The sequence below is a fragment of the Amblyomma mixtum genome, chromosome 3 (assembly GCF_055824585.1).
Source record: "Amblyomma mixtum isolate Tamu chromosome 3, ASM5582458v1, whole genome shotgun sequence".
Taxonomy (NCBI): Eukaryota; Metazoa; Arthropoda; class Arachnida; order Ixodida; family Ixodidae; genus Amblyomma; species Amblyomma mixtum.
The window spans coordinates 2,880,683-2,908,681 of NC_143014.1; the positions used below are offsets into that span (position 1 = coordinate 2,880,683).

The 27,999-nt window shown below is 47.9% G+C and overlaps 1 protein-coding gene and 1 non-coding gene across 2 annotated transcripts in view; one reads left to right on the forward strand and one right to left on the reverse strand.

Annotated features, from left to right (window-relative positions):
- The first annotated feature begins 1,922 nt into the window (after nucleotides 1–1,922).
- Nucleotides 1,923–27,999, forward strand: part of LOC149349116 (soma ferritin-like) — a 30,735-nt gene continuing 4,658 nt past the window's right edge. Inside the window, exons 1-3 of the mRNA XM_089578070.1 lie at nucleotides 1,923–2,066; nucleotides 2,127–2,404; nucleotides 2,463–2,591. Coding sequence (XP_089434196.1) covers nucleotides 2,021–2,066; nucleotides 2,127–2,404; nucleotides 2,463–2,591 — 453 coding nt within the window. The 5' untranslated portion in view covers nucleotides 1,923–2,020. The remainder of the gene's footprint in view (nucleotides 2,067–2,126; nucleotides 2,405–2,462; nucleotides 2,592–27,999) is intronic.
- Nucleotides 16,989–17,062, reverse strand: TRNAI-GAU (transfer RNA isoleucine (anticodon GAU)). The gene has a single exon. It is a non-coding gene; the product is annotated as a tRNA-Ile (tRNA).

Sequence of the window (27,999 nt, forward strand, 5' to 3'; positions counted from 1 at the left end):
CGCCCCAAGAACAAGAACATCCAAAATAATGATGGTATATTTCTTGATAATTTTAAAATAGATGTTGTTAGCTCTTTCAAAATACTAGGTGTATTTTTCAATGAGAAAATGACTTGGGACGAGCACATAAATTACATAGCATCTAAACTATCCCGTGTCATAGGAACAATTTACGCTCACAAAAACATTCTCCCTGTAAATGTGAAAATGCTTTTGTATAAGTCATTGTTCTGCTCGCATCTTAATTACTGTCACTTGGTATGGGGAAATACATCTTTCACAAACCTCCGAAAATTACTTACCCAACAAAAAAGAATTCTTAGAATAGTATATAATGTAGCATATGACCACCCATCCAAACCACTTTTCGAGAAAGGGGACATAATGCCAATTAATGATTTATATGCATACTACTTACTCTTTAAATACAAAACCGAAAATAAAAACAATACTCCTTTCATTGCCACACTGGCTTCATTATGCAAAAAACACGCATCGTACAAAACAAGAAACAACGAAATATGGCACATTTATGCATACAGAACAGGGTATGGCAAACAGATGCTTAGGTATAGTCTACCGCACTATCTCAACCTCTGCCATAGTCACAACATGACTGTTGAGCACTCGAAAAAAAAAGAGTTGCAAAACTTTGTTTCAAGTATATGTAACCGGGTGTAACTTTGAATTGTAATTTCTTTAATTTTGTATAATTTTTGTGGTTGTTATTTTGTAACTTCTAAATTGTAATTCCTGTAATTGTGTTTAAATTTATGTTATTACAATTTTGCAATTTGTAATTTTTGTGTAATTTTGCCTTTACGTTTGATTTTTACGCGTTACAAAGTGTTACAGTTGTGTCAGAAAATAGGTTCTGTTCATGCTTCCTTTATTTCGTTAGTATTACTGCCACGTTTTTCTTTTTTTCTTTTTTTTTCTTTCTTTTTTTAAGTTTTGCCGGTATGCTGTTATGTTGTCTGCATATTTTCCCTGTACAAGTTATATCTATTTTTGGGGAGGCGAGAGCTCGTCAAGCTACACCCCTAGCTTTTTCTCTCTGCCTCCCTCATCCTTGTGATGAAAAATAAAGGCATTATTATTATTACAACGCGGGAAGCCGGCACAGCCGCGCAAAGGCAACGGCGGAAAGCCAGGATTCCCACAACTTTGGCAACTTTTGTAAATTAGATTAGTCTCGAACAGTCTTGAAGATGGAGATGGAAGCATGCTGAATAAAATGAATAGTTGAGCTAATTACTCGCATAACCGTGACAGCTGTCCCGTTATCTTGTGTCCGCCGAGCCCAACACACTGAAGGCAGCATCCAAGGCTTTAAAGAAGTCGCCATATTATATTGCCTGTGTTCTTTGGTTTAGCGCCTGTTCCTTAGCTGGACGGTCTAGATGGGCCGAGAAAAGATACCACTGATTAGCCTCTCGCCCAGCTTTTGCTGCTGCAAAACCGAATCTGTAAGAGGCGTGCTTATCACTCAGTCATTTCGCATCCCAAGCCCAACTGGCGCTCTCCCTGCTGGTCGTGCGATTTTTAAGAAGCGCACAGACCATGCCGCCTGCACATCCGCCCTTGATTTATTCCGTTTTGAAAATCGTCACCCTGCTAGTGACCGCAGGAATGGATGGGTGCCTTCCAAGGCGTGTGCCGAAATACAGCGTGCCCAAATGACAGTTCGTCTTTCCTTTGAGACACAGCTAGCCTCTGCGCAAAACAGACACCAACTTGTTCAATTTGTCGCGGCTTGAGGTTTTTCGCTGTCAACGTATTGCTTTTATTTTTCTCCACCTCTTTGCGTCCGAATTCATAGCGTTTTATTTCTTCGCGGTTGCACATATAGCGCCTTAATTTAGTTTACTGTACTTGGTACCTCTCGGAGTTGCTTCACGGAGCCCGCGCGGAGCCAAGGCGATCGCTTCTTCTTCCCAATCTCGAGCCCCTTGTAGATACGCCGATAGCAGGCCCTCGAGAGCGGTCACCTTGGAGTCAGTGCTCCTCTGGGCTCAGCATGCTGCGGTTGCTCGTGGTCGCGTCTGCTCTGGCCGCCTTCGCAGGTATGGGTGGGCCGCCGGCCTGGGCCTGCCGCTGAGCCTGCAGCAGCGTGCCTTTCGCAGGCGGCAGCAGCAGCAACAACCTGGACGAGCAGGCCAGCCAGAACAAGTACTTCCTGCACGACCGCTGCCGACTGGGCCTGCAGGAGCAGGTCAACCTCGAGCTGCACGCCAGCCTGGTGTACACGCAGATGGCCGCCTACCTGGCCAACAACAAGGTGGCCCGCGCCGGTTTCGCCCACTTCTTCCGCCACCAGTCCGACGAGGAGCGCGAGCACGCGCACAAGCTCATCGACTACGTCAACCTGCGCGGGGGAACCGTCTCCACCGTGAACGTGCAAGTGAGTAGTACACCTCGGCCCTCGGCTTCGCGGCGCTCACTCGCTTGCCCCGCTGCAGATGCCGACCGCCGCGACGTGGATGGGCGTGCTGGACGTGCTGCAGAGAGCGCTGGCCCTCGAGCACGACGTCACCAACCGGCTGCACGAGCTGCACCGGCTGGCCGACGACCACTGCCGCGACCCGCAGGTAGCTGTTTCCTGACTGCTCTTGCGAACACTTTAGCTCTTAATATACCGCCTGCAAATGAGCCCATAATGGATAAAATCCTTGTCACAGCAGTGATAAAAGTGTTTCTTTTTTCAGGGAGTATAGAATTTTAAATAAAAGTGAGCATACTTTCTGTTTATTTTAACCCTACTTGCGGCTATAGGGGGGGTTATGGCGGGCACCGGGTATGAGGCAGATTGCTTTAGTTAGTTCGCTAGGTAGCAAAACACGTCACTCACCTTCCCCTATCTTAATTTTGCATATTTCAGAATTGGAGCTCGTCCTCAAAGCAGCCTAGCCAAGAGAAAAAAAAGTCGCCTTGGTAGGCGACGTCACATCGTAGCACAGTGGCGGCGCCTGAGGTCGATCGCTCCACTCTGCTGACGTCACCTGAGGCCAGTTTCGCGCAGTTTGCCCAGCCCATTGCGGCTGCAATCTGGCCTCCCGCGTTGTCGTTTGTGGAGGCGGCAGAAAGAAAGGCCCATTGACAGTGTAAGGAAGGTTACCGCTGTGTCAACCGCAGGACGCGAAATTCGGAGGACGGTTTCGACGGAGCGACTCTGGCAGCCTCAGGCGACGTCAGCAGGGTGGAACGAAGGACGTCAGACGCTGCTGATGTGTGACGGTCTGAAATCGCCTACCAGGGTGTGCTGCAGATTTGCCGATGAAATCTGTGTTCCTTGGCTAGACTGCTTGGAGGACGAGCTCCAATTCTGTAAATACTTAAAAGTGAAGATTGGGAAAGCTTTGTAATTTAGCGAACTACCTGCCTCTTACCTGCTGTAGCGCCCTGAATATAGCCGCAGCTAGGGGTAAACTGAGTCTAATATAAGTTACCTTAAAGGCCCTCTAAAAAACTGGAGGACACGTAAGCTCCGGGTATGGCCGATATCTGTAGAATTGGCCATTCTCTGCATAATACTTCGCTGGGAGTCCTCATGCGGCTCTCGATGCGCCTCTGCCCTCCAATGCTACCGGCTTCTGAGACCCAGCTTGCTCTTTCTCTCGGGACTAATCATTAATTTATCTGTCACGGTGGGCAAGATCACTTTACCTAGGTGGCTTCTCCGGGGATTTTTTCGTGGAACTTTCGGACCCCGGCTCCTCCTTAGCGCTATAGCGTTGAGAAGAAAGGGGACACCGTAGAAACGAAAGGGGCTGCTTTTTTTTGCAGCCTGTCTTGGGTAGGATCACTGCTGTAATTTCATTTTTATTTTATTTCGATATAGGGTCAACCCCAACCGGGGCTTTTACAGGGGTGGTGCACTTAAAAAAAAACAAATTGCACGTAATCATTTTTAGATTGGTAAGCAGTTATACCACGAAAGTAATGGGTCTAGCTGAAGCAAAGACAAGAACAAGGAATTCGAGAGGTATCCAGTTTATACAATACCAAGTATTTATCATCAGAGTTTTAACGCAATTTCGTCACCTTTAAGGCCGTGTACTCAGCTCGGCAAGCTCCAAAATTCAGGACCGTCGGCTGCATAACAACTGAAGCGTCAAGTGGATTCCATTCACGCACTGCTTCCGGAAAAAAAGGAAAAGTGAAAAGTGTTATTGCTGGGAGAAAAAAATTCCTGAAGTGTGAGAGGGTGTTTGTGGCGGGGATTCTAGAATGGCTTATATTGACAAAGTCTTCGGAGTTGATCTTAAGTGAATGTGCAGGAATAAGTATAGGAATTTCAAGCGGTACAGTTTCGATCGGATAGATAAAGGGTGAAGCCCTGCGTGGTGCAAAATTTCAGTAGGTGAATCTGTGTGCCTGTACCGGTTATAGATAAATCGCGCGGCTTTTCGCTGCGCATTTTCGTGTGCGGCTACGTTGGGATTTGCGCATGGGAACCACGCAATTTTACCATATTCTAATGATCGAATTTAACAGCACGCTATATTGGGCGAGTTGGAAGTAGTTCATCAGGAAGACCCGTGATAGACAGACAAAGGACCAGCGAAAGAGAAGACGCCCCCTCTTCTGTTGGTCTGGCCTTCAAGATGATGCCAGATGCTCAACTGCGGGAGGCGAGTTATTCAAGGCAGCACTGCTTTGTTTGCACGTGCGCTATCCAGTGTAGCTCGGGTTAGATACCCAAATACCGGTACTCCGTAACAGTTCGCAGCGCAGTGCTGTCAGAACCATACGTGAACTCAAGCGGAATTTTTTTTCTTTGTGACGGACATAGAAACAGTCTTTTCTTTGTTAATGAAGATGCTCCAATCGCGACACCACTGAAGAGAGATTGGTCGATAATTATTCGGTGATTATTTCTCACCTGATTTGTGCACAGGAATTACTTTTGGCAATTTTACACTCAGACAGAATGCGACATTCGCGAGTTGATATATGGAAAAGGAGACAAAGATATTTACCACGAGGCGCAGCATAACGTTTCAGAAAACCATTAGGAATATCATCCGGGCGGCTAGTTTTCTTTTCATATAGCTATAAGAGCAAGGAGTACGCCTACAATTTCGCCGGCCTCCGAAATTGTGGGCCAACCAGCGAGTTTCTCTTGATCATGTTGCTGTGGGGCAATCTGGCTAACGTGGTCTTTATCATCAGTGAAGAGTGGCTGCAAGTATTTGTTGAAAGAATCTGCTTTAAGTATGCCGTCCAGAGATGACATCGGAAGGCTTGCCTTTTGCTTTGCGATAAAGTAACGCCCAAGTTTGCTCATTGCAGTTTTAATAAAGTTTTCGGCCGTACAATGTTGCGCATATATTATTTTATACTTGGAGTTGAATTTTTAGGTTGCCTATTTGATGAATTTAAGCGAGAGCGGTAGTCAAGGATAGCACGAAATTTGTTACTCTGTTTGAGTCTTTTGATCTTTTGTTTAATATGAATTATTTCACGTGTGGTCCAGGGATTCTCGTTATTGACAACTTTTCGAACAATAGGGATGAAACTTTCCATGCAATGCATAACAAGATTAAAAAAAAAAGCAGCCAGATGCTGTCAATACCTGAGTGCTTATCAAGACATAAATGCGAGAAGTTCTCGTGTTTATGAATAAGTCATAACAGCATCATCATTGCCTCTATTAAATTCAGACTGTTTTTAGTAAAATCCGGGCTATCAAGATTAGTTATAGGCAATTTACACAATACTAATCTGTGATCTGATAACCCTTGCTGTGTTTGTATTGTTATGGCACTCCTTGGAAAGTAGTCTCTAAGATGAATACGTCTAAAATGGAACTGGTTTGCTGATGAAGACGAGTCGGTGTGTCAACAATCTGCATAAGGGGTTGAATGTGAACAAGAAGTCTATCATCGGGTTATTTGTTGCAGTTCCTTGCTTAAGGGATTTCCAGGTAACATCTGGATAACATCAGTTAACATCAGGTGGTGACCGCTGATCCGGATCATAAGAGGGAAATAACTAGAAGAATAAGAATAGGGTGGAGCGCATATGGCAGGTTCTCTCAGATCATGAATGGAAGTTTACCGATATCCCTCAAGAGAAATGCATATAAGAGCTGTATCTTACTGGCACTCACCTATGGGGCAGAAACGTGGAGGCTAACAAAGAGGGTTCAGCCTAAGTTAAGGACAACGCAACAAACTATGGAACGAAAAATGATAGGTGTAACATTCAGAGATCGGAAGCGGGCGTAGTGGGTGAGGGAACAAACGTAGGTTAATGACATCCTAGTCGAAATCAAGAGGAAGAAATGGGCTTGGGCAGGGCATGTAATGCGAAGGAAAGATAACTGCTGGTCCTTAAGGGTAACGGACTGGATTCCAAGAGATCGCAAGCGTAGCAGGGGGCGGCCGAAAGTTAGGTTGACGAATGAGATCAATTACTTTGCGGGCATAGGGTGGCCGCAACTGGCGAAGGACAGGGTTAATTGGAGAGACGTAGGAGAGGCCTTTGCCCTGCAGTGGGCGTAGCAAGGCGGAGGGTAGTTACGATGATCAGATGAAAGTCCCCAGCCATGACAATCTTACCGCCGGAGCTATGTCTAAGGGGAGCCGGAAAAAATGTCCCCAGAAAAAACGTCCCCGGAAGATACGTCCCCGGAAAAAATGTCCCCGGAAAAAACGTCCCCATTTGTGAAGTAGGAAAAAATGTCCCCAAACGGGTGACATCAAACGTATCGTAAGCCGCCGTAATTTGAGCATCCGGCCGCCTCGCATGTGTACATGCATGCAACTCACATGCAAGTACGGCTCGCATGAGGCGGATACAAGTTGTTTGCCGGTGGAACGAGTCACTGACACGTAAACGCAACGGCATGGTCAGAGCAACGCAAATGTGGCAGTGGTTTATCGCTCAACGCTTGGAAGGTTTGCAAGAAAACACATGGTGAGAAGGACTCGATACACAAACTAAATGCGCCGCAGCAGTGGCTCAGTGGTGATGGCATTCGGCTGCTGACCCGAAAGACGCGGGTTCGGCCCCGGCCGCGGCGGTCGAGTTTTAAACCGATGGAGGCGAAATTCCAGAGGTCCGTCTGCTGTGCGATGTCAGTGCACGTTAAAGAACCCCAGGTGGTCGAAGTTTCCGGAGCCCTTCACTACAGCGTCCCTCATAGCCTCAGTCACTCTGGGACGTTACACCCCGTAAACCAACCAAACCAACCACAAACTAAATACAAGCTAAATTGTATTCGTTTTCACCAAGCAACTCGTTTCCCTCTACTGTCGTCGCATTTCACTGATTTTATGTTACATCATCATTTTCACTGTGATCCCTTAGCGAAAAGAGGATGTGCTAAAAATGCATTTCAAACGTATTGTATTAATTTCATATTTATTTCGCATTTTTTTGTCCCTATGCTTAAACTGCAATACGAATGCTTTCTAAGTATACTAGGAATAATATTTTAAACGTTCTTAAAAATACGTGAAAAGTACATTTTTGCCCGCTTAGCATATTTATAATGCATTAAAAATATAATAAAAATATACATTAGAAATATACTAAAAATATACATTTAATACATTAAAAATGTGTTTACTCGGGCTTAAAAAAAAGTCTACTGGGCGGCTCCATGGAATGACACGGGTTAGTTCATCAACTGGAGAACAAATCGTACACGGGTATTTATCATTAATCAACAGGAGTCTGATATTATAAGGTCACGTGATTGAATGGGAACGGCAGATACCTACATACAGCATACCAAGACGACAGCGACACAGCAAACAACAAATCCTACGACAAGCGCTATACTTGGCTTGCCGTATATATACCCAGCGAAAGCGACGCACTATTTTGCACGGTGATACCTTTTTTTGTGCAAATACTGTGGGCTTCCAAATTATCGCAGAAGTACCCTACTGGTCGCGTTCGAATCTGGGATTAATTGAGAACGGAATTGCTAGTTGAAACTTGCGTCAGGCACAGGTCAGGAGTCGAACTGTCAACCAACAGATACATGGGCGTGTAAGGGAGCCGGTCTGCCCTGCCACACGGGGTCCTTTCCGCTGGATTATTCGGACCCAGAAGTACCCAAGGCGCTTTTGGTGGTATAATGCTATCACGTTCTCACACGGAAATGTTCGAATGACATTGAGTGGAATGGCATTCGAGAATAGGAATGACATTCGGACTCGATGGACTGCCGCGGTGCTGCACGACACTTTCGAAACGCATTCGAAAGCCTCAGCTCGTTTTCAGTGTACAGCGACGACGACGACGGCGGTCACACTAGTCCGACAACGACAGTATATATCACGCTGAACAACAGGATGTAATTATAGTGAAATATCTAGTTTACTATAATATGATTCTAGAGGGACACGTTTTTCAGGCCAACGACACCGACGAATCCGGTCGGCGGACGGTCAGCCTTGTCGGCGGCTGAGCGAGAGCACGGTGATGAGGCGGCGGTGTGTGCATGCTCGCGCTTCTAAATGAGCGAAACGAACGGCTATATTTCACGTGTGCATACCTGAACACTCACCAGCGATAAGCGCTTGCCAAATCAGTTTCAATCGACGACGGCTCTGTTCCCTTCCGCGACGACTAGGCCCAGCGAGTTCGCAGGGTTGGATCTGTGATTTCGGCGGTTGTGAAGAGCGAATCACAAGCTTTAGCGAATGCAAATGGTCACCAGGTGTAGTTTTGGCAACAGTGACCTGAAATCAACTATTGCTTACATCGCAGGGCACGCGTACGATGAACGGGAATCGCCGGTGTGACCCAGACTGCCGAGCCGTGCTTTACGGCCAGCAGCAGTCGTCGCCGTCGTTAGCTTGTGGATAACAAGTTAGGCCGTTTCAGTTAAAGCGAACAGTCGCCATACATACTTCTGGATAAAGTAGTTTAAAAAAAAGTACTGGTCACGTCGGAGAAAGCCGGGACAAGAAGCGAGAAGCGCCAGTCCTGCGCGATGCCAACAACCCGGCTTTCTCAGGCGTGCGATCGCATCATCGCTTCCCACACATTGTAGCACTGCGTAAACAATCACGAGTACAACCAGTAAAAAAGAAAACAGATTGTTTATTAGAACCAAAGCGCAGATTGCGTTTTATGTTATGTAAACAAGCGATGTAAACAACAGTATGAGTGCAGTCGTCCTCATCGGCGCACTCCCGGGGAAATTTCATGCTGACGCGGTTAATATTCATTGGCGTAATATTATCTTCAAGCACTCCCTTAGACAGAACACATGTAGCATCGTTAGATGACATTCGGCTGGAAGGCATTCGAAGCGCCCGTGTAGCAGGGGTATAAGTGGTGATCACCTTCCTGCTAGAAGTTACCATAAACGAAAGGATGACAAGAAAGGGAAAGTTTTCACTCTTCGCTGAAACGTCATTTCGAGCCCTAGATTGTTCCACGGTAGCTTGAAGTGTAATGCAAATATGTTTACGCGGAAAACCCATTTGTTAGAATTTAAATATACTTCAGACGGATTAATTGCGTATTTACGAAAGTACACTTTAAATAGATGGCCAGCACCAAAATGCGATGTCCCGAAACTCGATTTTGAGCATTAGATTGTTCAACGACAGCTTGTAGTGCGCTGCAAATATGCTAATGCGGACTGCCAATTTGCTAGAATTTCAGTGTTCTTTGGACGAATTAATTACGTATTTACGGAAGTACATTTCAAATACATTGACGACACGCAAATGCCATTTCCCGAAACACGATTTCGAGCACTCGACTGTTCATGGCAGCTAGAAGTGTGCAAAGACGTTTAAAAGGACTGCCCGTTTGTTAGGATTGAAATATATTTCGGATGAATTAATTTCATATTTACGAAAGTTCACTTTTAATACATTGACAAGATGCTAAAACTGCATACATATACGTTTACAAGGGCTGCCCGTTTTCTAGAATTGAAGTATACTTTCGATGAATTAATTTCATATTTCCGAAAATACACTTTTAATACACTCACAAGATGCTAAAACTGCATGCATAATTTTTCATGTATTTGAAAAGTGCTCGAAGTATGCTTTAAGTGAGGTATTTTTGGCACATTTTAAAAATATATTTAGAATACCAAGCATGAAATTTCAGAAACGTATTTCCTACATATTTTTAGTGCATTCATGAATACAAAATATGTTTAAAATACATTTTAAATAGACCTCCGTATATTCCAAACGTATTAGTTTTTGCTAAGGGATATCAAGGCTTGAACTGCGTTTCTTCTTGGCAAGCTGTAACATTGCAAGCTACAAGGATTACATATGTTGGCTCAGAAGCGACTAAACAACGAACAGATACGGGGGCCGTCCATGACGAAAAATGATGGCGGCGAAAGGGAAGTGGTCCAGAGCAAGTGTGTCTCTGGATCGTTCGGCGCTTCTGCGAAGTCACCTGCAGAAGTGCTTTTCCTTTACATGACCTGGACTGCATGACCATGGCACGGTCTTGTACTACAAAATACTTCATGCTTACATCTATTCTGAAATACAAAGAAGAGTAATACAGAGGGCAATTTTCTGTCAAGTGGGTTCCGGAAGAAATTTTTTTCTTCACTTGGGGACGTTTTTTCCTAGACGGCGCATCCTCAGGGGACGTTTTTTTCAGGGACCTTTTTTCCGGGGATGTATGTTTCGGGGACGTTTTTTTCGGGGACGTTTCTTCCTACACCCATGTCTAAGTAAGTAGCCGAACAATGGTTATAGATACATTGCGGCGGCATTCGGAGGCCTGTAGAGAGCTGCAACGTGAACATTGCCATAGTTTAAATGAATCTTGCGCCATACAGCCTCAACACCTGTCACTTCCGGCATGACGGAGTATACTATTGCTTGTTTAAAGGGCCCCTGCCCACCCCATGGTCGCAAACACTCTCTACCTCACTTTGAGCGAGCCTCCTCTCCTTCCATTCCCTCCTCGAAATTTTTCTCTCCCGCTCCTCGTCGAGTAGGCTCGGCAAGGCAAAATCACCCCTTCCTTCTCCGATGTAAGCCGGCGGCGTGGTGTCTGTGGAGTGCGTCACAGGGCTACGTCATGGCCCCGCCTTCAATAGAATTCTTTTCTTGGTTTTTGCTGCTGGGTCGGTTCGAGGGGAGGGGGGGGGGCGCTGCGGGCGCCCACACTGAACGATCGACCACCTAGACTTGTTAGCGAGCGCATCCTTTCATACATCTGTTTGTCATTCCCAGTTAGCGAGCCACCTTTTCATTTTTTTTAGGCCTCCCCACCGCTTCACGAGCGGAGGGGCGGAAGTCGGTTCTGTTCGAAACACACGGCGAAGTGCGGGCCCGGCAACCGCCAGTTTGCTTTTCTTCATGTGTGTTTGTGTTCTGTGTGTTTGTGTCTTTTCTCCGCTCCGAAGCCCATGTCGTTCATTGGAGTCAAGGCGTACGCAAGATGCATGAAGGATAAGCGGTGTCTGTGCGTAGCGGTCAAGTGGGCGAGCGAGGGAAAGGCTCTGCTGCACTACTAATTAAAACCTTGTTTTGGGGGGCTTGCATAGAAGAAAAAAAACTGAGAAGGGAGCGCGCACGCAGAGCGTCTCGTGACGTGATCACGGCGGGGGGGCGAACCAACTCCCTCAGTTTTACTATTTTTTTACTTTTTGTGGCTAGGGTTCAAGGCTGTCGCCGCACGCTCCTTCCGCAGTTTTTTTTTTGTTCCTTCATGCGGGTTTGTAGGCATGAGCCAGAACAGAAGGCGCTGCGGAAAGCGTTGTGCAGACGACGCGACGCCAAGGCTACGCCCAACCTTCTCCCGTCAGTCAGAACGATGCACCAATGGAGTGCCTTTAGCGAAAGTAACCCCCCATGACGTCAACGGGGTTCAGAGTAGTGGGGCGGGCCGTTTTTGTTGAAGGAAAGAACGAACGGGCTTTGATTTGAATTTTCGCTGCTTTTCGGGGCGCGCATGGCTCTAGTATTTTGCAGAGGTTATCTTCGATGCCTCATCTACGCAGTGGGCTTGTTTTTCAAAAATGTCCGGACCCTGGGCAGTGGCCCTTTAAGAAGAACTGCACGCGCCCACTTCTAGATTGTCTATTTCTGCGAATGACTCTATATCAAACTGAGACCATTTCCCGGTCTGATATGCCAGAATGCAACCATGTCTCAGTCAACATCAGGCTCATAAGCCAGCAAGGTAGCCTCGAGTTCAGGTATTTTAAGCATGAAATGCTTTTAGCTCCCGTTGTCGGCAGTGTGGTGACGTCACGCCGAGACCGAGAGCCAACATCCGGGCACTGAATTTCGCTCATCTGAGCACTGAAACGAGAACATCCGGGCACCGTACGAGAATTAACGAGACTCTCTAAGCCCTCCTACAGGACCGGCATACAAGCGCCGGTAGCTTCGCGCTGAACGGTTGGTGGCGTTCCTCCCTTCCTGTACAGTGCGTTTCGGGTGTCCACCGAGGTGACACAGAATTACTGCGCCAATTCGTTTCCTCAAAAAGCGTTGCGTTCAAAGGGCAAGGCATCGTGCCGAACGGGTGGTGGCGTTCCTCCCTTCCTGTACGGTGCGGTTCGGGTGTCCACCGATATGGCATACAATTACTGCGCAATTTCCTTTCCTCAAAAAGCGTCGCATTCAAAAGGCAAGGCATCGTGCCGAACGGGTGGTGGCGTTCCGTGGACTGCCTGGCAGCGCTACAACACGCTGTCGCGTTCCACTCTTAAAGGCGAAGCTTAAGCGTCATTAATTAGCAGTTAATTGGTGTTTAGTCATTAGTTAGGAATTAGTCACTAATTAGTAATTTGTCATTACTTCGTCATCAATTATGTGGGATGTAATCCAGTGGTGACGTCACCAGTGTCACATAGGCAAAGTGGTGCTGAAAACTCTTTCGCCTCTACGCACTTTAGACAGTTTCGAACGCGCTGCATATACATTCTTGTCAGGCCTGCGTCTCGTCGTGTCCGCGTACGCGTCTGCATCGTCCTGCATTTCAATGCCGCCACCGTCACAGCTGCTTAAGCCAAGCAATGGAGCCTGACAGAAACCGGATACAACTGACGAGGCAGGGCGGAAGAGATTCCCGAGGCACTCACAGGAAACGATTGCGTCCACGTGGACCAGTGCACAGTATGTGTGGTGTGTTGAACACTACACCCATTTCAAGATTCTGACTATAGTAGGATACAACTTAAAAAACAGCAGTTGCTAACACTGGGCCGAAGTCCGCGGCGTATTGTATTACTCCGCTGGCCAATCGCAACTGTAAACGAAATCAGCTTTTTAATGTTTGACTATATCAGACAGTCCATGTATCAAAGCTCTAGAGATCATAGTTTTTTTTCTTGTGATAAAACTTCTTTTTACGCAACAAAAATCGTTTAAGCAGCGGACTACGTTTTTGTCATGGAGGAATTTTGTGCGCGGAGGCTGAATGTGGGCGGAGCTTCACTGCAGACTTAAGTTGTATCCGACTATAGTGCAATCTACCACCAATGGACTTCTTCGATTATCCGCCTCTGGCAGCCCGCGGGTTGCTTGCGGGCTGCCCGAGCGCGCTCGGTTTTCTCGGGTTGCTCCGCCCACTTCCGGTGGCTGCCCGGAACGCGTTCGTTTTTCTCTGGCTGGGCGGTTTAGGGCTGCCAGCCGGCTGCCAGACTCGCCAGGACGATTTTGTGCTGGCAGCGCTCGGGCAGCTAGCAGACGACAGAGAGGTGTATGGTAGCGGGAAGCTCGCGCGGCCATTTTTATAAGGACTAGAAGGACCGCGGTTCTTCTTGCGATGTTTTGCGCGATGCAGGCGCTTGTTTCGACTAGGCCGCGGTGCATATTGACTGTGTCGCCTGCAATGGCACCTTTTGCGGTAGTTCTCGCTGTTTATTGGTATGTTTTGCGTGCGTATGCGCGATCATATTTCGATCGTCTCACCACCTCGCAAGCACAATTGCTCGCTTCATATTACGATCGCATACTTCTGATTCACAAAATATTTCGGCTGTTAATTTCGTGCGCCCGGCGGATATTGCGATGGTGTTCGAGGCCTTTCACGAGAGCAGCCGGATGCCAGTTCCGAGTACGCGTTCAGACGCGCGCATATATGCATGTGCTGAACGTGTTTTACGAAGTGTTGGTTGAGCGCGATACGGGAGCGTATGGTATTCATTGCGTTTGGCGCAGTGCAAAAGTGGATATGCTTTGAAAAACGCTTGACTGAAACATGTCCTTTATTAAAAGCCCTCACAAGCACACTGCTCGAGACATCTCTGCGGGCATATATGTGGCCACACAGAATTGTCGCGCCGACCAAGTGCTGATTCTGTCGTCGCCAACTGTTGTACAGCTTCATGCTCGGGCCTTCTGCCACATATACTTAAAATATCTGAGAAGTACCGCAGACATGCACCTCCTCGCGTTTGGCTCATTAAAAAACAAAAGAGATAAAAATGAGCTCTAGCGCTGATCGTCATGCAAACACACGCGGAACGTGAGGCGCCGACACGCAGGGCTTATCGTAGCGCCTTTCATTCCAGTGCCAGTTCTCTGCTATAAAGCTGTATTATTACAGAAACGATACGCAGCTAAATTTATACAGTGCACCCGCTTGCTCTAGGTGGACGTTCAACAAGCTGATATGTGCTTTTGCCGAGATTATGCGTTCCTTGCCCGCAGCAAAAGCCGGCGGCCAACAGACTACAGTTGAACGAACGTATCCCGATTCTTTTCTGCTTACAGCTTACAGGAAGCGGGTTACGAGCGTAGAAATCGCAACGATCACAGCAGAGTCCACTAGGGCCGATCGTCGCGGTCATACCAGTCATAATACTTACTGCGTAGTAAGCAAACACGCAATAATCCGAGAGTACGCCTTGTCGTTTTATAAAGAACGCACGGGCAGTTTTTCCGTACTATGTGGTGTCGACTGAAACACGTTAGATTGCGATTGCTCATCGCATGCTTTTGAGGATTTCTTGAAGCTTACACAGTGCACCGAAGGCACACGCTCGCGTTGTCGTTGCCGATGTATACGAGTGCAAGCTTGATCAGCTGCATGTTCTGCAGTCTGCGGCACTCAGCCCTCAATAACTGCAATCGTTGTTTTCGATACCAAGCAGCCTATTTCTACCGTACGCGTGCGTAGCAATGAGACGCAGAACGCGAAGCTAGAGAAAGCATCTGCCCTCCGTGATCCGCTACTTGCTTGCCGCCGTGATTGCCGGTTAGCTGGTTCCGGTGGCCGCCAGCCCACGTGACCATGATGCGTTTTCTCTTGGAGGAAGGAAAATTCCTCCATGCGTTTTCCTGTCAGAGACGAACTTGCGGGCCGCCAGCGGGCTGCCCGAGCGCGGTTAATCGAAGAGATCGCATAAGATCGCTTAGTTTCCGTGGCAGGAAAACTACAGGAAAAGTTAAAATCAAAGGGAAAAAGTGATTGTACGAAAGAGACGAAGAAAAGGAAGATTGTTGTGTTGCCATATTTTCACAAAGTGTCGCACAATCTAAAAAGAATCGGAAAACATGCAGGCGTTTATGTCGTCTTTTCGGCGCCCAAACGACTGTCTAGCCTGATTAAGAATGTAAATTCAGAGATTAAAGAACCGTGCAAATGCCCGATAAAGCACGCAAAACAATTTGTGCCTTGCCAGGAAGGGGTGGTATATTCGCTGCCACTATCTTGTGGTAAGCGATACATCGGCCAAACCGGCCGATGTTTAAACGAAAGACTCAAAGAGCTTGGGTATAATGTCTCCCGTGTCGCTATCTCTGGTACGTGGCGAAACATTGCAAGCACTGCAAAGGCAATGAAGATGACGATGATACCTACGTCTGTGCGCCAAACTATCAGGAAAGGGCAGTGTTAGGAAAGAATCGTGACTCGTTAGCAAGGGAGATCATAGAAGCTCACTTAATAGGTAGGCTCTCGGAAGAATGCGTCAGTGCTTCATCTGTCGCGTTGTCAGAAAAAGAAAGACGATACCTTGATTGCGAATATTGACAAGTGCATGCTCACTGATTATATTGTATTCTCGCGCATGTGATTTTCTTGGTGGCTTTTAGGGGAATCCCCCAAGGTGGAGTAAATTTGTAATAAGGGAGTAATTACTCATTGGCATCCACCCAAGCGCAGCCATACGGCTACAAAGGAAAGCTATACAGCTTTCTCAGAAACTTCGTAGTTAAGAAAAAATTTGTCATGGTCCAGGGTTCGAACCCGGGACCACCGCTTCACCTTAGCAGTCACTCTACCAACTGAGCTAACCGGGACGGCAAGCTTATGGTAGGGCGAGAGCGAATTGAACAATAACTCGAAGTGGGAACAGTTGGTCAAATGTTTTACGGGAATCCCCCAAGGTGGAGTAAATTTTGTAATAAGAGAGTAATTACTCATTGGCATCCACCCAAGCGCAGCCATACGGCTACAAAGGAAAGCTATGCAGCTTTCTCAGAAACTTCGTAGTGAAAGAAAAATTCGTCCTGGTCCGGGGTTCGAACCCGGGACCACCGCTTCACCGGAGCAGTCACTCTACCAACTGAGCTAACCGGGACGGCAAGCTTATGGTAGGGCGAGTGAGAATTGGTCAATAACTCGAAGTTGGAACAGTGTTGGTCAAATGTTTTAGGGGAATCCCTCAAGGTGGAGTAAATTTGTAATAAGGGAGTAATTACTCATTGGCATCCACCCAAGCGCAGCCATACGGCTACAGAGGAAAGCTATACAGCTTTCTCAGAAACTTCGTAGTTAAAGAAAAATTCGTCCTGGTCCGGGGTTCGAACCCGGGACAACCGCTTCACCGGAGCAGTCGCTCTACCAACTGAGCTAACCGGGACGGCAAGCTTATGGTAGGGCGAGTGAGAATTGGTCAATAACTCGAAGTGGGAACACTGTTGGTCAAATGTTTTAGGGGAATCCGCCAAGGTGGAGTAAATTTGTAATAAGGGAGTAATTACTCATTGTCATCCACCCAAGCGCAGCCATACGGCTACAAAGGAAAGCTATACAGCTTTCTCAGAAACTTCGTAGTAAAAGAAAACTTCGTCCTGGTCCGGGGTTCAAACCCGGGACCACCGCTTCATCGGAGCAGTCGCTCTACCAACTGAGCTAACCGGGACGGCAAGCTTATGGTAGGGCGAGAGCGAATTGATCAATAACTCGAAGTGGGAACAGTGTTGGTCAAATATTTTAGGGGAATCCCGCAAGGTGGAGTAAATTTGTAATAAGGGAGTAATTACTCATTGGCATCCACCCAAGCGCAGCCATACGGCTACAAAGGAAAGCTATACAGCTTTCTCAGAAACTTCGTAGTAAAAGAAAAATTCGTCTTGGTCCGGCGTTCGAACCCGGGACCACCGCTTCACCGGAGCAGTCGCTCTACCAACTGAGCTAACGGGACGGCAAGCTTATGGTAGGGCGAGAGCGAATTGATCAATAATTCGAAGTGGGAACAGTGTTGGTCAAATGTTTTAGGGGAATCCCCCAAGGTGGAGTAAATTTGTAATAAGGGAGTAATTACTCATTGGCATCCACCCAAGCGCAGCCATACGGCTACAAAGGAAAGCTATACACCTTTCTCAGAAACTTCGTAGTTAAAGAAAAATTCGTCCTGGTCCGGGGTTCGAACCCGGGTACCACCGCTTCACCGGAGGAGTCGCTCTACCAACTGAGCTAACCGGGACGGCAAGCTTATGGTAGGGCGAGAACGAATTGATCAATAACTCGAAGTGGGAACAGTGTTGGTCAAATGTTTTAGGGGAATCCCCCAAGGTGGAGTAAATTTGTAGCGGGATTGCCCTAAAACATTTGACCAACACTGTTCCCACTTCGAGTTATTGATCAATTCGCTCTCGCTCTACCATAAGCTTGCCGTCCCGGTTAGCTCAGTTGGTAGAGCGACTGATCCGGTGAAGCGGTGGTCCCGGGTTCGAACCCCGGACCAGGACGAATTTTTCTTTAACTACGAAGTTTCTGAGAAAGCTGTATAGCTTTCCTTTGTAGCCGTATGGCTGCGCTTGGGTGGATGCCAATGAGTATCTACTCCCTTATTACAAATTTACTCCACCTTGGGGGATTCCCCTAAAACATTTGACCAACACTGTTCCCACTTCGAGTTATTGATCAATTCGCTCTCGCCCTACCACAAGCTTGCTGTCCCGGTTAGCTCAGTTGGTAGAGCGACTGCTCCGGTGAAGCGGTGGTCCCGGGTTCGAACCCCGGACCAGGACGAATTTTTGTTTAACTACGAAGTTTCTGAGAAAGCTGTATAGCTTTCCTTTGTAGCCGTATGGCGGCGCTTGGGTGGATGCCAATGAGTATCTACTCCCTTATTACAAATTTACTCCACCTTGGGGGATTCCCCTAAAACATTTGACCAACACTGTTCCCACTTCGAGTTATTGATCAATTCGCTCTCGCCCTACCACAAGCTTGCTGTCCCGGTTAGCTCAGTTGGTAGAGCGACTGCTCCGGTGAAGCGGTGGTCCCGGGTTCGAACCCCGGACCAGGACGAATTTTTCTTTAACTACGAAGTTTCTGAGAAAGCTGTACAGCTTTCCTTTGTAGCCCTATGGCTGCGCTTGGGTGGATGCCAATGAGTAATTACTCCCTTATTACAAATTTACTCCACCTTGGGGGATTCCCGTAAAACATTTGACCAACACCGTACGTAGCGTGCAAAGTGGGTACAGTGTACAAGGTCCCCCTGTCGTGCAGAAAAGTGTACGTAGGCTAGAGTGGTCGATGTTTGAATGTGCGGTTGATGGAACATGCCGGGGATATGGAAAAAGGTGACACTTCAAACAATATGGTTCTGCATTGTCGAAGCTGCAGCAAGAACAAGAAGAAATGTTCTCCCATTTTTTCCAAAACGGGTGTTCTTTTTCGTCACCGAGATCGTGGAACGCGGGAGATAGTTTAAGCCTATCATATCGCGGAAATGGGGCATACAGGTGTTAGTGACCCGTCGGTTGGCTTGTCTAGCAGAGAGATAGGTTTTTTGAAAGAGCGATTGAAAACAGCGAGGTAATCTTTTCTTGCACATCAGTCGTCATGTGGCCTGTGATTACTCTGGGTTTTGTTTTTGGTTTTTGATGTATATATAGAAGCTTCCGAATAAACATTCTTGTAGTTGCGAGTAAGGGCTGTGTCCCCTCTGTGTCGTTTTTTGTTAGCGCCTGGATTTTTCACAATGAACGTATGCCAACTAGCTCATCTTTCTGCCTTGTTGCGTGTCTCCGTGCCTGACAGCCTTCCATAATGAAATTTTATCGCTGACTTTATGGAGGACTATGGCAGCTGTGCAGTCGTTATAGATATCTTCCAATATTCGCACATACGAGGGGGTACCCAAAAGAAACCGGACTAAAGTTTTTGGTCGGCAATGCTTCTGCGGTACCGCGTTTTTCCACTAGGAACGCATAGAACGAACTTTCCTGAGTCAGTAAGCCGAGTGCCGTCGTTGAAGGAGGTCAGACTAGTTTAGGCAGAGTTTTAGAGTGACGACTGTTTTGTGTGAACGGCGTTTTTGCAATGGCTGATGTTCGTGAACAGCGTGCGCCGGTGAAATTCTGATTTTTGCTCGGAAAAAGTTGAATGGAAACTCTTGAAATATTAAGAAAGACGTACAAGGACGATGCTATGGGGACAACTCAAGTGTTCCTGAATCGAATCCTGAATCAAAGCAACAATCATGCCAATGGAAAACTTCAAATTCACCTCGCCTCAAGAAAGCTCGTCAGGTGAAACCAAACCTCAAAACTATGCTGAATTGTTTTTTCGACGCGAGAGGAGTCGTGCATTGAGAATTTGTTCCGCAGGGTCAGACAGTTAGCCAGGCTTTCTACTTGGATGTTTTGAAAAGATTGGGCAACAGTGTGCGGTGGAAGCGCCCAGATTTGTGGCGGTCGGGTGACTGGTTTTTCCATCATGGCAATGCCCCTGATCACACAGCTCTGTCTCTACGACAATTTTGGACCAAAAATGGCATGACCCCTATTCCTCAACCCTCATACTCTCCCGACCTTGCCCCGTGCTACTTTCTTTGTTTCCTAGAATGAAAAAAATAGGTAAATGGAAAGCGTTTCGCTGATGTTGCAGAGGTGAAGAAAAAAACGACGGAGGCACTGTCAAGCATCACAAAAGATGAATTTAAGCAATGTTTTGAAAAATGGAATGAAAGATTCGACAAGCGTATCATTGCAAGTGGGGAATACTTTGAAGGAGATTGAAGGTCTGTGCTTAAAATGTGAACAAATAAGTTCAAACAAAAATAAGTCCGGTTTCTTTTGGGTACCCCCTCGTAATATTCTTCTACACCGTGATTACGCAATGCCTACATAACTGCTGAGGCTTCCACAGAGTGAAATGCTTTCACGTAATCAATGAACGCAATATATAGAGATTGGTTATATTCTGCGCATTTGTCTATCACCTGATTGATAGTGTGAATATGGTCTATTGTAGAGTATCCTTTATGAAAGCCTGCCTGGTCATTTGGCTGATTGAAGTCTAGGGTTGTCCTGATTGTATTTGCGATTACCTTAGTAAATACCTTGTCGGCAACGGACAGTAAGCTGATCGGTCTGTAATTTTTGAGGTCCTTGTCGTCTCCTCACCAGCTGCTTTCGCCCTTTCCACTGCTCCCAAGGCTTTCTTTACTTCCTCTTTCGGTACTGGCGGGATGTCCCATTGATGTGCGCTATTGTCTCTTTCATTAATGTTCTGAGTGCATTGGCTACTGTATAGATTTGTGTAGAACTACGCTTTGTTGTCGTTTGTGCTCCTCGTTCTCGTGTCGTGTCCCATTCGCACTGCGCTAACCTTTTTTCTGCAATGAACCAACTAACCCGCAAGAACGTTCAACTTTGTTTAGAGCTCTTAGGCTATTTGAACTATCTTATCCATACTGCTAATGTCATTGCCTTTTTTGTCTCTTAACGCCTACATCTGTTTTTTGCCTACGCCTAATATCATCTTCACAGTTTTTTAGGCTGCTTCCGTTCTTTAGAGCATGCTGGATTATTTCCATATTAAACTTCCTTATGTCGGCTACCTTGCACTTATTAACTACGATAGCTCTTCTAGTTCTATTCTACCTGTAGAGTTAGACGACCTCATGCTTTAACGTTTTTCTATGAGATATTTCATCTGCTGAGTTAGCTTGCCGGTACCCTGTCGAACCTTCCTACCGCCTACTTCTACGGCGCACCCCGTAACGATAGCTCTGAGATTATCATTCATTGATTCAACATTATGGTCCCTTTCCTCAGGTAAAACGGAATATCTATTCTGCAGCGAAATTCTGAATTCGTCTACTTTCCCTCTTACCGCTAACTCGTTGATTGGCTTCCGATTCACTAGATTGCTCTGTTCCCTCTTTAAATATAAGCTAATGCTAGACGTTACCACTCCGTGGTGGCTACAACAACCTTTCCGTTGCATGGATAGGTAAGCAGCGTCTCTTCTTTTGCAACCATATCTGCATACGCCGTGAGCTGACGACAGGCAGATGACGAGGCACGGAGGACGGAGGAACACTCTCCTGATCGGCTGTGGACATCTCCAGCTTCCATAGTGCTGCAACCGGCTTATGATTATAGTGAGGCGAACAGGAATGGCCTTTACGGGCCAGCGGAATCCTCTGCTTCCCTCGGCAGTGACTCCCCTCCGCTGTGTTCAGATTCAGATTCAGATTCAGATTTATTTCAACAACACTTGGTTGCCGAGGAGGCGAACAAAAAGGCAATCAAAAGTTGCCTGACGAAGCGTCCGCCCCCTTTACGCATTGAGAACTCTCACAGCATGCTAAGCGCATGCCGTGAGAGTTCTCATTGCGCGTTTCTGGTGACATGGCATTGCACGGGGCACGCAGTCCAGAAACGGTCAAGCGCATGCTTTGGCTTTTGCGTTTGTTGCGATTATTTAGGCGATTTAAAAAGTAACCAGATTTGTCAGACAAAAACATCTTAGTATGTTTATTTTTTTTCCGAATTTTTCTCCTTGGTCGTAAGGACGATAAAATCGATGACGATGCAATCACCTGGACATACGCGGTACATACCACAACCTGGGGAGGGTACTCAAAGCTGGTGTCGCTCATGAGATAATAAAATTGCTAAAGGAAGTACACCGAGATAGCAAAGTTGAAATACTATGGGTTGGGATAAGAAATGTTTCAACTGTCGAGGTACACAAAAGAATAAATAGGGTTGTCCCTTATCACCACTGCTGTTCATGATTTATGGAAAGAAGGCTACAAGAGAGCAATCTATAGGTTGGAATATATCATGCAAATTAGGCGGAATTTTGTAGAGCAGAGGCTCCCGGGTTTAACGGCAACATCATCATCATCATTGTATATTTGACTCTTGTCCGTACTTGTGGCGAAGAAGGAGATGCTCTGGGCTTGATTTTAGTGCCATTTAATCAGGTTTGATGAAATTCAACGATTCCACAGATCGGATAGTTATAATACAAGGCTATGAGATACCTGGGCTGGCAGAATACGAATACATCTGGGCGTGTACTACAAACGAAGAAGTTATTCGTTTCCGGACATTGTTAGCCTTTCCGGGCTGTTGCAGGGTAGGGAGGGTGCATCCAATGAGTGCATGGAAATACATGGAGATGTTCATGGAAAACCACGAAAACACTACTAGCGCGAAAGGACGAGCAGATGCCGCGATTGTGAAGCATAGAGCACCAGGGGGTACAACACTGACAGATATTTGGAAGGAAATAATTCTCCCAGGGCTTATTGTTTGCCTAGGGGCAGAAGTTAGCATGTGGGCTCACACTTCGTGAGCGCTTGGCGACGACAAGCTGAATTCACTCACACCGATGGCCTTTAAATTCATTGTTGCCCTGCTACGGGGGTTCAACTCTACCGCTGTTCCGCCTGGCTTGCTCCATTCATTTATTTATTTATTAAAATACCTCAAGGGCCCTCGGGTGAGGGCTTTACATGAGGGGTCAGATGGCGCTGGTGGTGCCTAACGTCACTTGAGTGGGAGAAGTTTCTCTTCGCCACCTCGACGCTCATTGGCTGCTGTTGGTCACGTGGTTATTTTGTTGCATGAATGTCCAGGCTGTGTGCACTGGCCGCAGCTGCTTCTAACCGCGCGTTGCTGTTTAGTTCTTGCATTTCGCCGACGTGTTGCAAAGTTCGTGTGCCCTCTACACCTAAGGTAGTACGTGAGACAAGGATGCTTGGGGTTGAGCATTTGGGTGCAGATCTCAGCCGAAACTTAGAGGCCTCTTTTCCGCGGTTCCACGCGGTGAAATGGGCGCTTGCCTCTCCGTAGTTTGACTTGATGAAATTCCTCATAAGGACAATACGCGGCAGCGACACACACACACAAAAAAAAAGAAATTACAGATACATCCACTACGTTGGCCGTGTTGACTGTTATTAACGCGAAAGCATTTCTAGGCTGTGTGGGCGGTGTCCGCAAAGCGTGTCACCAAAACGTGTCTGCAGCAGTTGTGACGCTCTCACAAGAGAGAGCGTCAAACGAGTGGTTGTAATCGATAGAGGATGATGTGCGAATGGTGCCGAAAACAATTATGTGAGTAGAGTGATGGGTTGATTAATTAGAGCCAATGATGTAAAAAACGACGAAATAGCGCGGACGTCGATTAGTGAGTGGATGGGAAAACAGCAGTGGACGGTAAAATAGTAGAAAACTGTGCAAAAGAGCGAAATGAAATTTCGAAATGAATTCAAAAGTGTTTGATGAATGTAAAGTAATCAATTAAAAAAGTTTGATTGACGTGGAGCAAATAGGGAATTAATTATAAGCAAAAGTGAATGGATGGTTGAAAAGGCTGGACGGGTATATAGTAAGTGCGCGGGAACGAATCGTGGCGCCAATTTGAAAACTCAAAATGGGCGATTGAGATGAAAAAGATGGTATAGTGAGAATAAGTCTATAATAATCAATAATTAAGCAATTATTTAATGATGGTCAATGAAAACAATGAACAATAAGTAATTAAGTAATTTTGTTGCGAAAGCAACACTACGCGAGTCACCGAGCCATTTCGCCGAGCCGATGAAAGGCCACACTGCGCATGTGCGAGGAGCAGTGGCTGGCGCGCCGCCGCCGTCGCTGCGCGGGTGAAGGCTGAACTCCGTGTACGCGAACGCGAACACGGCAAGCGACGAGCGACGCCATCGCGCGAAGCGAAATGCCCGTGTCGCTTGTCGTGTCGCTCGGATCTGCAGTGATAGAAAATTTCGCTCGTCGCCCGGAAGTTGCTTACGCGATTAGCCAATAGCAGCTAATCCGGCAGCATACGTCACTACCGGGCCTCTTGCCGGGCCTCTTGCTTCACCACCCATTCGTCGTTGTCGCTACGCTGTGCCCCACGTTCACGGCAAACTAAATGCGCACGAAGCTTTCGCCTTGTCTGAACTTTCCTCAACCACAAAATTTTAGCGATAAAACTCCCCAGATTTTCATATTGCTTCTGTGTTTACAGTGCTGCTAGGCTTAACGAGTATGCGTCGTTTGAAGTCAGAGAGCGAGCGAGGTTCAAACAGGCGTGTGCCCCACGTTCAGGCAACATGGCGGCGCCCGTCACAATGACATGCAATGACAAAGCTGTAAACACATTTTATTAGGCATTTTTCTGCCAAAAATTTTAATCCTTGCAAAAAATGTGACTCTTGTTATAGGCGCAAACACCTTTGCGGTGTTTTATGCCAGCAACACTGATCGTCGTCTCCATTTCGCGTTCGCGTTGTCGCAACGTATGGAGCTTGTCCGGTGGGCGTCGAAGCGACAACCAGCCGTCGTCGCCGCGCCGCCTCGTCGCGTCGCTTACTTTTGAAACGAAAAGCTTCACTAGGCTCGTCAACGACGCGCTTCGCGTGAGCCACCCTTTGGCGCCGCCGCGGCGCGCCCTTCCTCCTTCTCGCCACCGGTTTACCCTTCGCCGCGGCTAGCTGTTCTTATCGCGTTCTTATCGCGTTATCGCAAGGCGTTGCGACAACGCCCGAGCGGCGGCGGCGGACATAAGAGGCCGCGCGCCGTGGCGCGCGCTCTGTCGTTACTTCTCCTCGCCATCGGTTAACCGCTTGACGGTTGGGACGGCGGTCTCCGTCCCAAGAGAAGGTTCTTTCCCAAAGCGTTGCGAAAATGCACACGTGAGCGGCGGCGGCGGCCGTAGAAGAGGCGCAGACATTCGCCATGGAAGGAAGAAAAGAAGACCCAGAAGTGGTAGCGAGGGAGTTGGCTCAAAATCTACACCGCTACCGTGGTGCTCCTAGTGCATTGTGCGCGAACTGCGACAGCCATGACGTCAAACAAAGCATAACTGCAGCTTTTCGCTTGTATATCCAGGCTTAACCAGAGCTAAGCCACTGCCAATTTTTTTCGCGTACATGGAGCTCAGTCTTGACTCAGAGGGGCCGCCGCCGCGCTAGCCAGTTGCGCATGCGCAGTAGCGGCTCACGGCTAGCGTGCCGGGGCCGCCGTTGCCGCGCGCTCTCCGTCGCCTCTCTCTCTCTCTCTCTTCGTGGCTTTCGCAATCCTCCAGGTTTGACCAGAGCTAAAATGACTGACATTTTAAGCATGAAATGCTTTTAGCTCCCGTTGTCGGCAGTGTGGTGACGTCACGCCGAGACCGAAAGCCAACATCCGGGCACTGAATTCCACTCATCCGGGCACTGAATTCCATTCATCCGGGCACTGAAACGAGAACATCCGGGCACCGTACGAGATTTAACGAGAAAAGACGAGAGCAAGAGGGGAGTTCCAGGGCGATAAAGGTATAGAGAAGGTCTTAGCGCTTTTGGCTGAAAAACTGCTTTCGCGCCATCCCAAGGATGGCGCTGCGGTCCCACACTCACGCATGTAAAAGACCAGCCTTCAGACGCGCTGCATATACATTCTTGTCAGGCCTGCGTCTCATCGTGTCCGCGTACGCTTCTGCATCGTCCTGCATTCCAATACCACCACCGTCACAGCTGCTTGCTTAAGCCGAGCAATGGAGCCTGATGAAAGGAGAGGTAGGAAACGTGTTGCGGAAAGCGATCGCTTTGCGAGTGATACGCCACAGCAGAAGACTGCTCGCCCCTGCCGACAACGCCATGATTATGCGGCCGCACCCGAAAGCGACAAGGCCGCCACGGTTCACGGCTGCCTACCTAAACCCGCTCTATTGCAGGTGATCGCTTCGACGCAACAAGAACAGTGTGGTGTGGTGTGTTGAACACTGGACCCATTTCAAGATTTTGACTAGTACCATCTACAAGCAATGTGTTATGCCCGTAAACATTTCATGCTTACTCTACTGTCGGTTACGGGAGAGGCAGAGATTTTTTTTTAAAGCGAAAGCTTTGCTACTTGCACTTTCAGCCTTTGCCGTGGCGCGGCGGTGCCACCACCGGCGCCTAACGCCTGCGCTCTCCGCTAGGAGCGCAACAGGTGCTTTGTGACGTCACGCCGAAGAGAAGGGCGACCGACTCGCGCCGTCGCAAGCCGCGGCGGTGCCACCACGGCGTGGCCTCCGTGATCGAAGCGCGCTTTTGAGCAGCGGCGCGCGCCGCCGCTGGAGCAGATCGCGGCGGCCACGACCACGGGGCAGTTCCAATTGAAAGGAAAGCTGGTCAAACATATGTCGGTGAAGCGGACGCAGTTTCCACTAATACCTGCCAGTGCAATGACCATACACAAGTCGCAAGGTGGAACCTTCGATGCAGTCCTCTACGAGTATGCATCCAACCACCCCCACAAATTGGTGTATGTAGCCTTGCGTCGTGCTACGAGTTTACAAGGCTTATATCTTAGAAACAAGGATGGATGCCGACAGTTCACCCATAAGGGGCCTAATCCCGACAAGTTTCTCGTGGCAGAATTTGAAAGGCTAGAAAACCATAGGTTGGTCACTGCGTTCAGTCGTTGTGAAGACTTAATCGCCAACAGTGAGGTCACGGTTGTCACATTGAACGTGAGATCCCTTGCTGCGCATCAACACGACATAGCCACAGATACACTCTTAATGTCAGCTCATGTGCTAGTATTCACTGAGACAGGGTGCTCTGGGGATACTCCCATCTGCATACCTGGGTTCAACTTTGTCGGGGGGGGGGGGGGGCTAGGCGCGATAACCAAAGTAGAAACGCAGGGGTATGCATATACGTAAGGCAACCCTTGGAAGCAACCGTAGCGAAACCCCCAGTGCCTACCGAAGATGGGGAAGCAGTGTGTGTTGAAGTGAATGCTTTGGACTTAGTTGTGGCTGGTGTCTACATCTCACCGCAAACAGGAGACGATGCTGTATCAAAACCCTCGCAAACGGCCTGCCGAAGCGCAGCGATAAAACAATGCTCATAAGCACTGGTGATTTCAACAAGGACCCAAGAAGAGACCCCAAATTCATCGAGGCCTTGCACGAAAAATACTACCTCCAGCTATGCCCTCAGCAGCCAAGATCAACACTCAATGGGGGAGCAGTTTGGACTTGGTCGGCTACAGAAACGCAGACCGGTATTCAATAAGAGAGGTACAGGTGCGGCCAGAATAATACGGAGCACGCGAAAGGCGGCCAGGCTAGCAGAAACAGCATCTAAGCGCCACCTATCAGCACAACAAAGACACCCCTGGCTATCCGCGCGCAGCGAGAGTGCCTGCTGCCGAGCCCCCCTCTTTGCTGCAACCCTGCCGTTATCACTGTTCGAAAGATGCTGAGCTGGTTCGGGCAACACCGCCAGGTGCTGCCTTCATCCAAGCGTGCTCACTTCAGCCTCGGTGGCCACGCGGACATAAGGGCCGAGATAACGCGTAATGCCAAAACGGCCGTCTTGCGCTCATTTACAGCGCGCGCCGCTCCTCGATGCGAGAAACGGGGAAACGAAGCGCATGGCGCTGTCAGCAGAGTGTCAGTCGCTCATAGAGCAAGGGATTGCATGCTTTTATGCTGTGATGTTGATAGGCCTGCGGAAAAAGTGGGTCCGTGCTACCGGCGCCATCTCGCTGCGTCCAAATTAAGATAGTTCCTGTCGCCACTGCTAGGCAGCGCGCATAAGCATGTTTCCGCTGCTCCGCG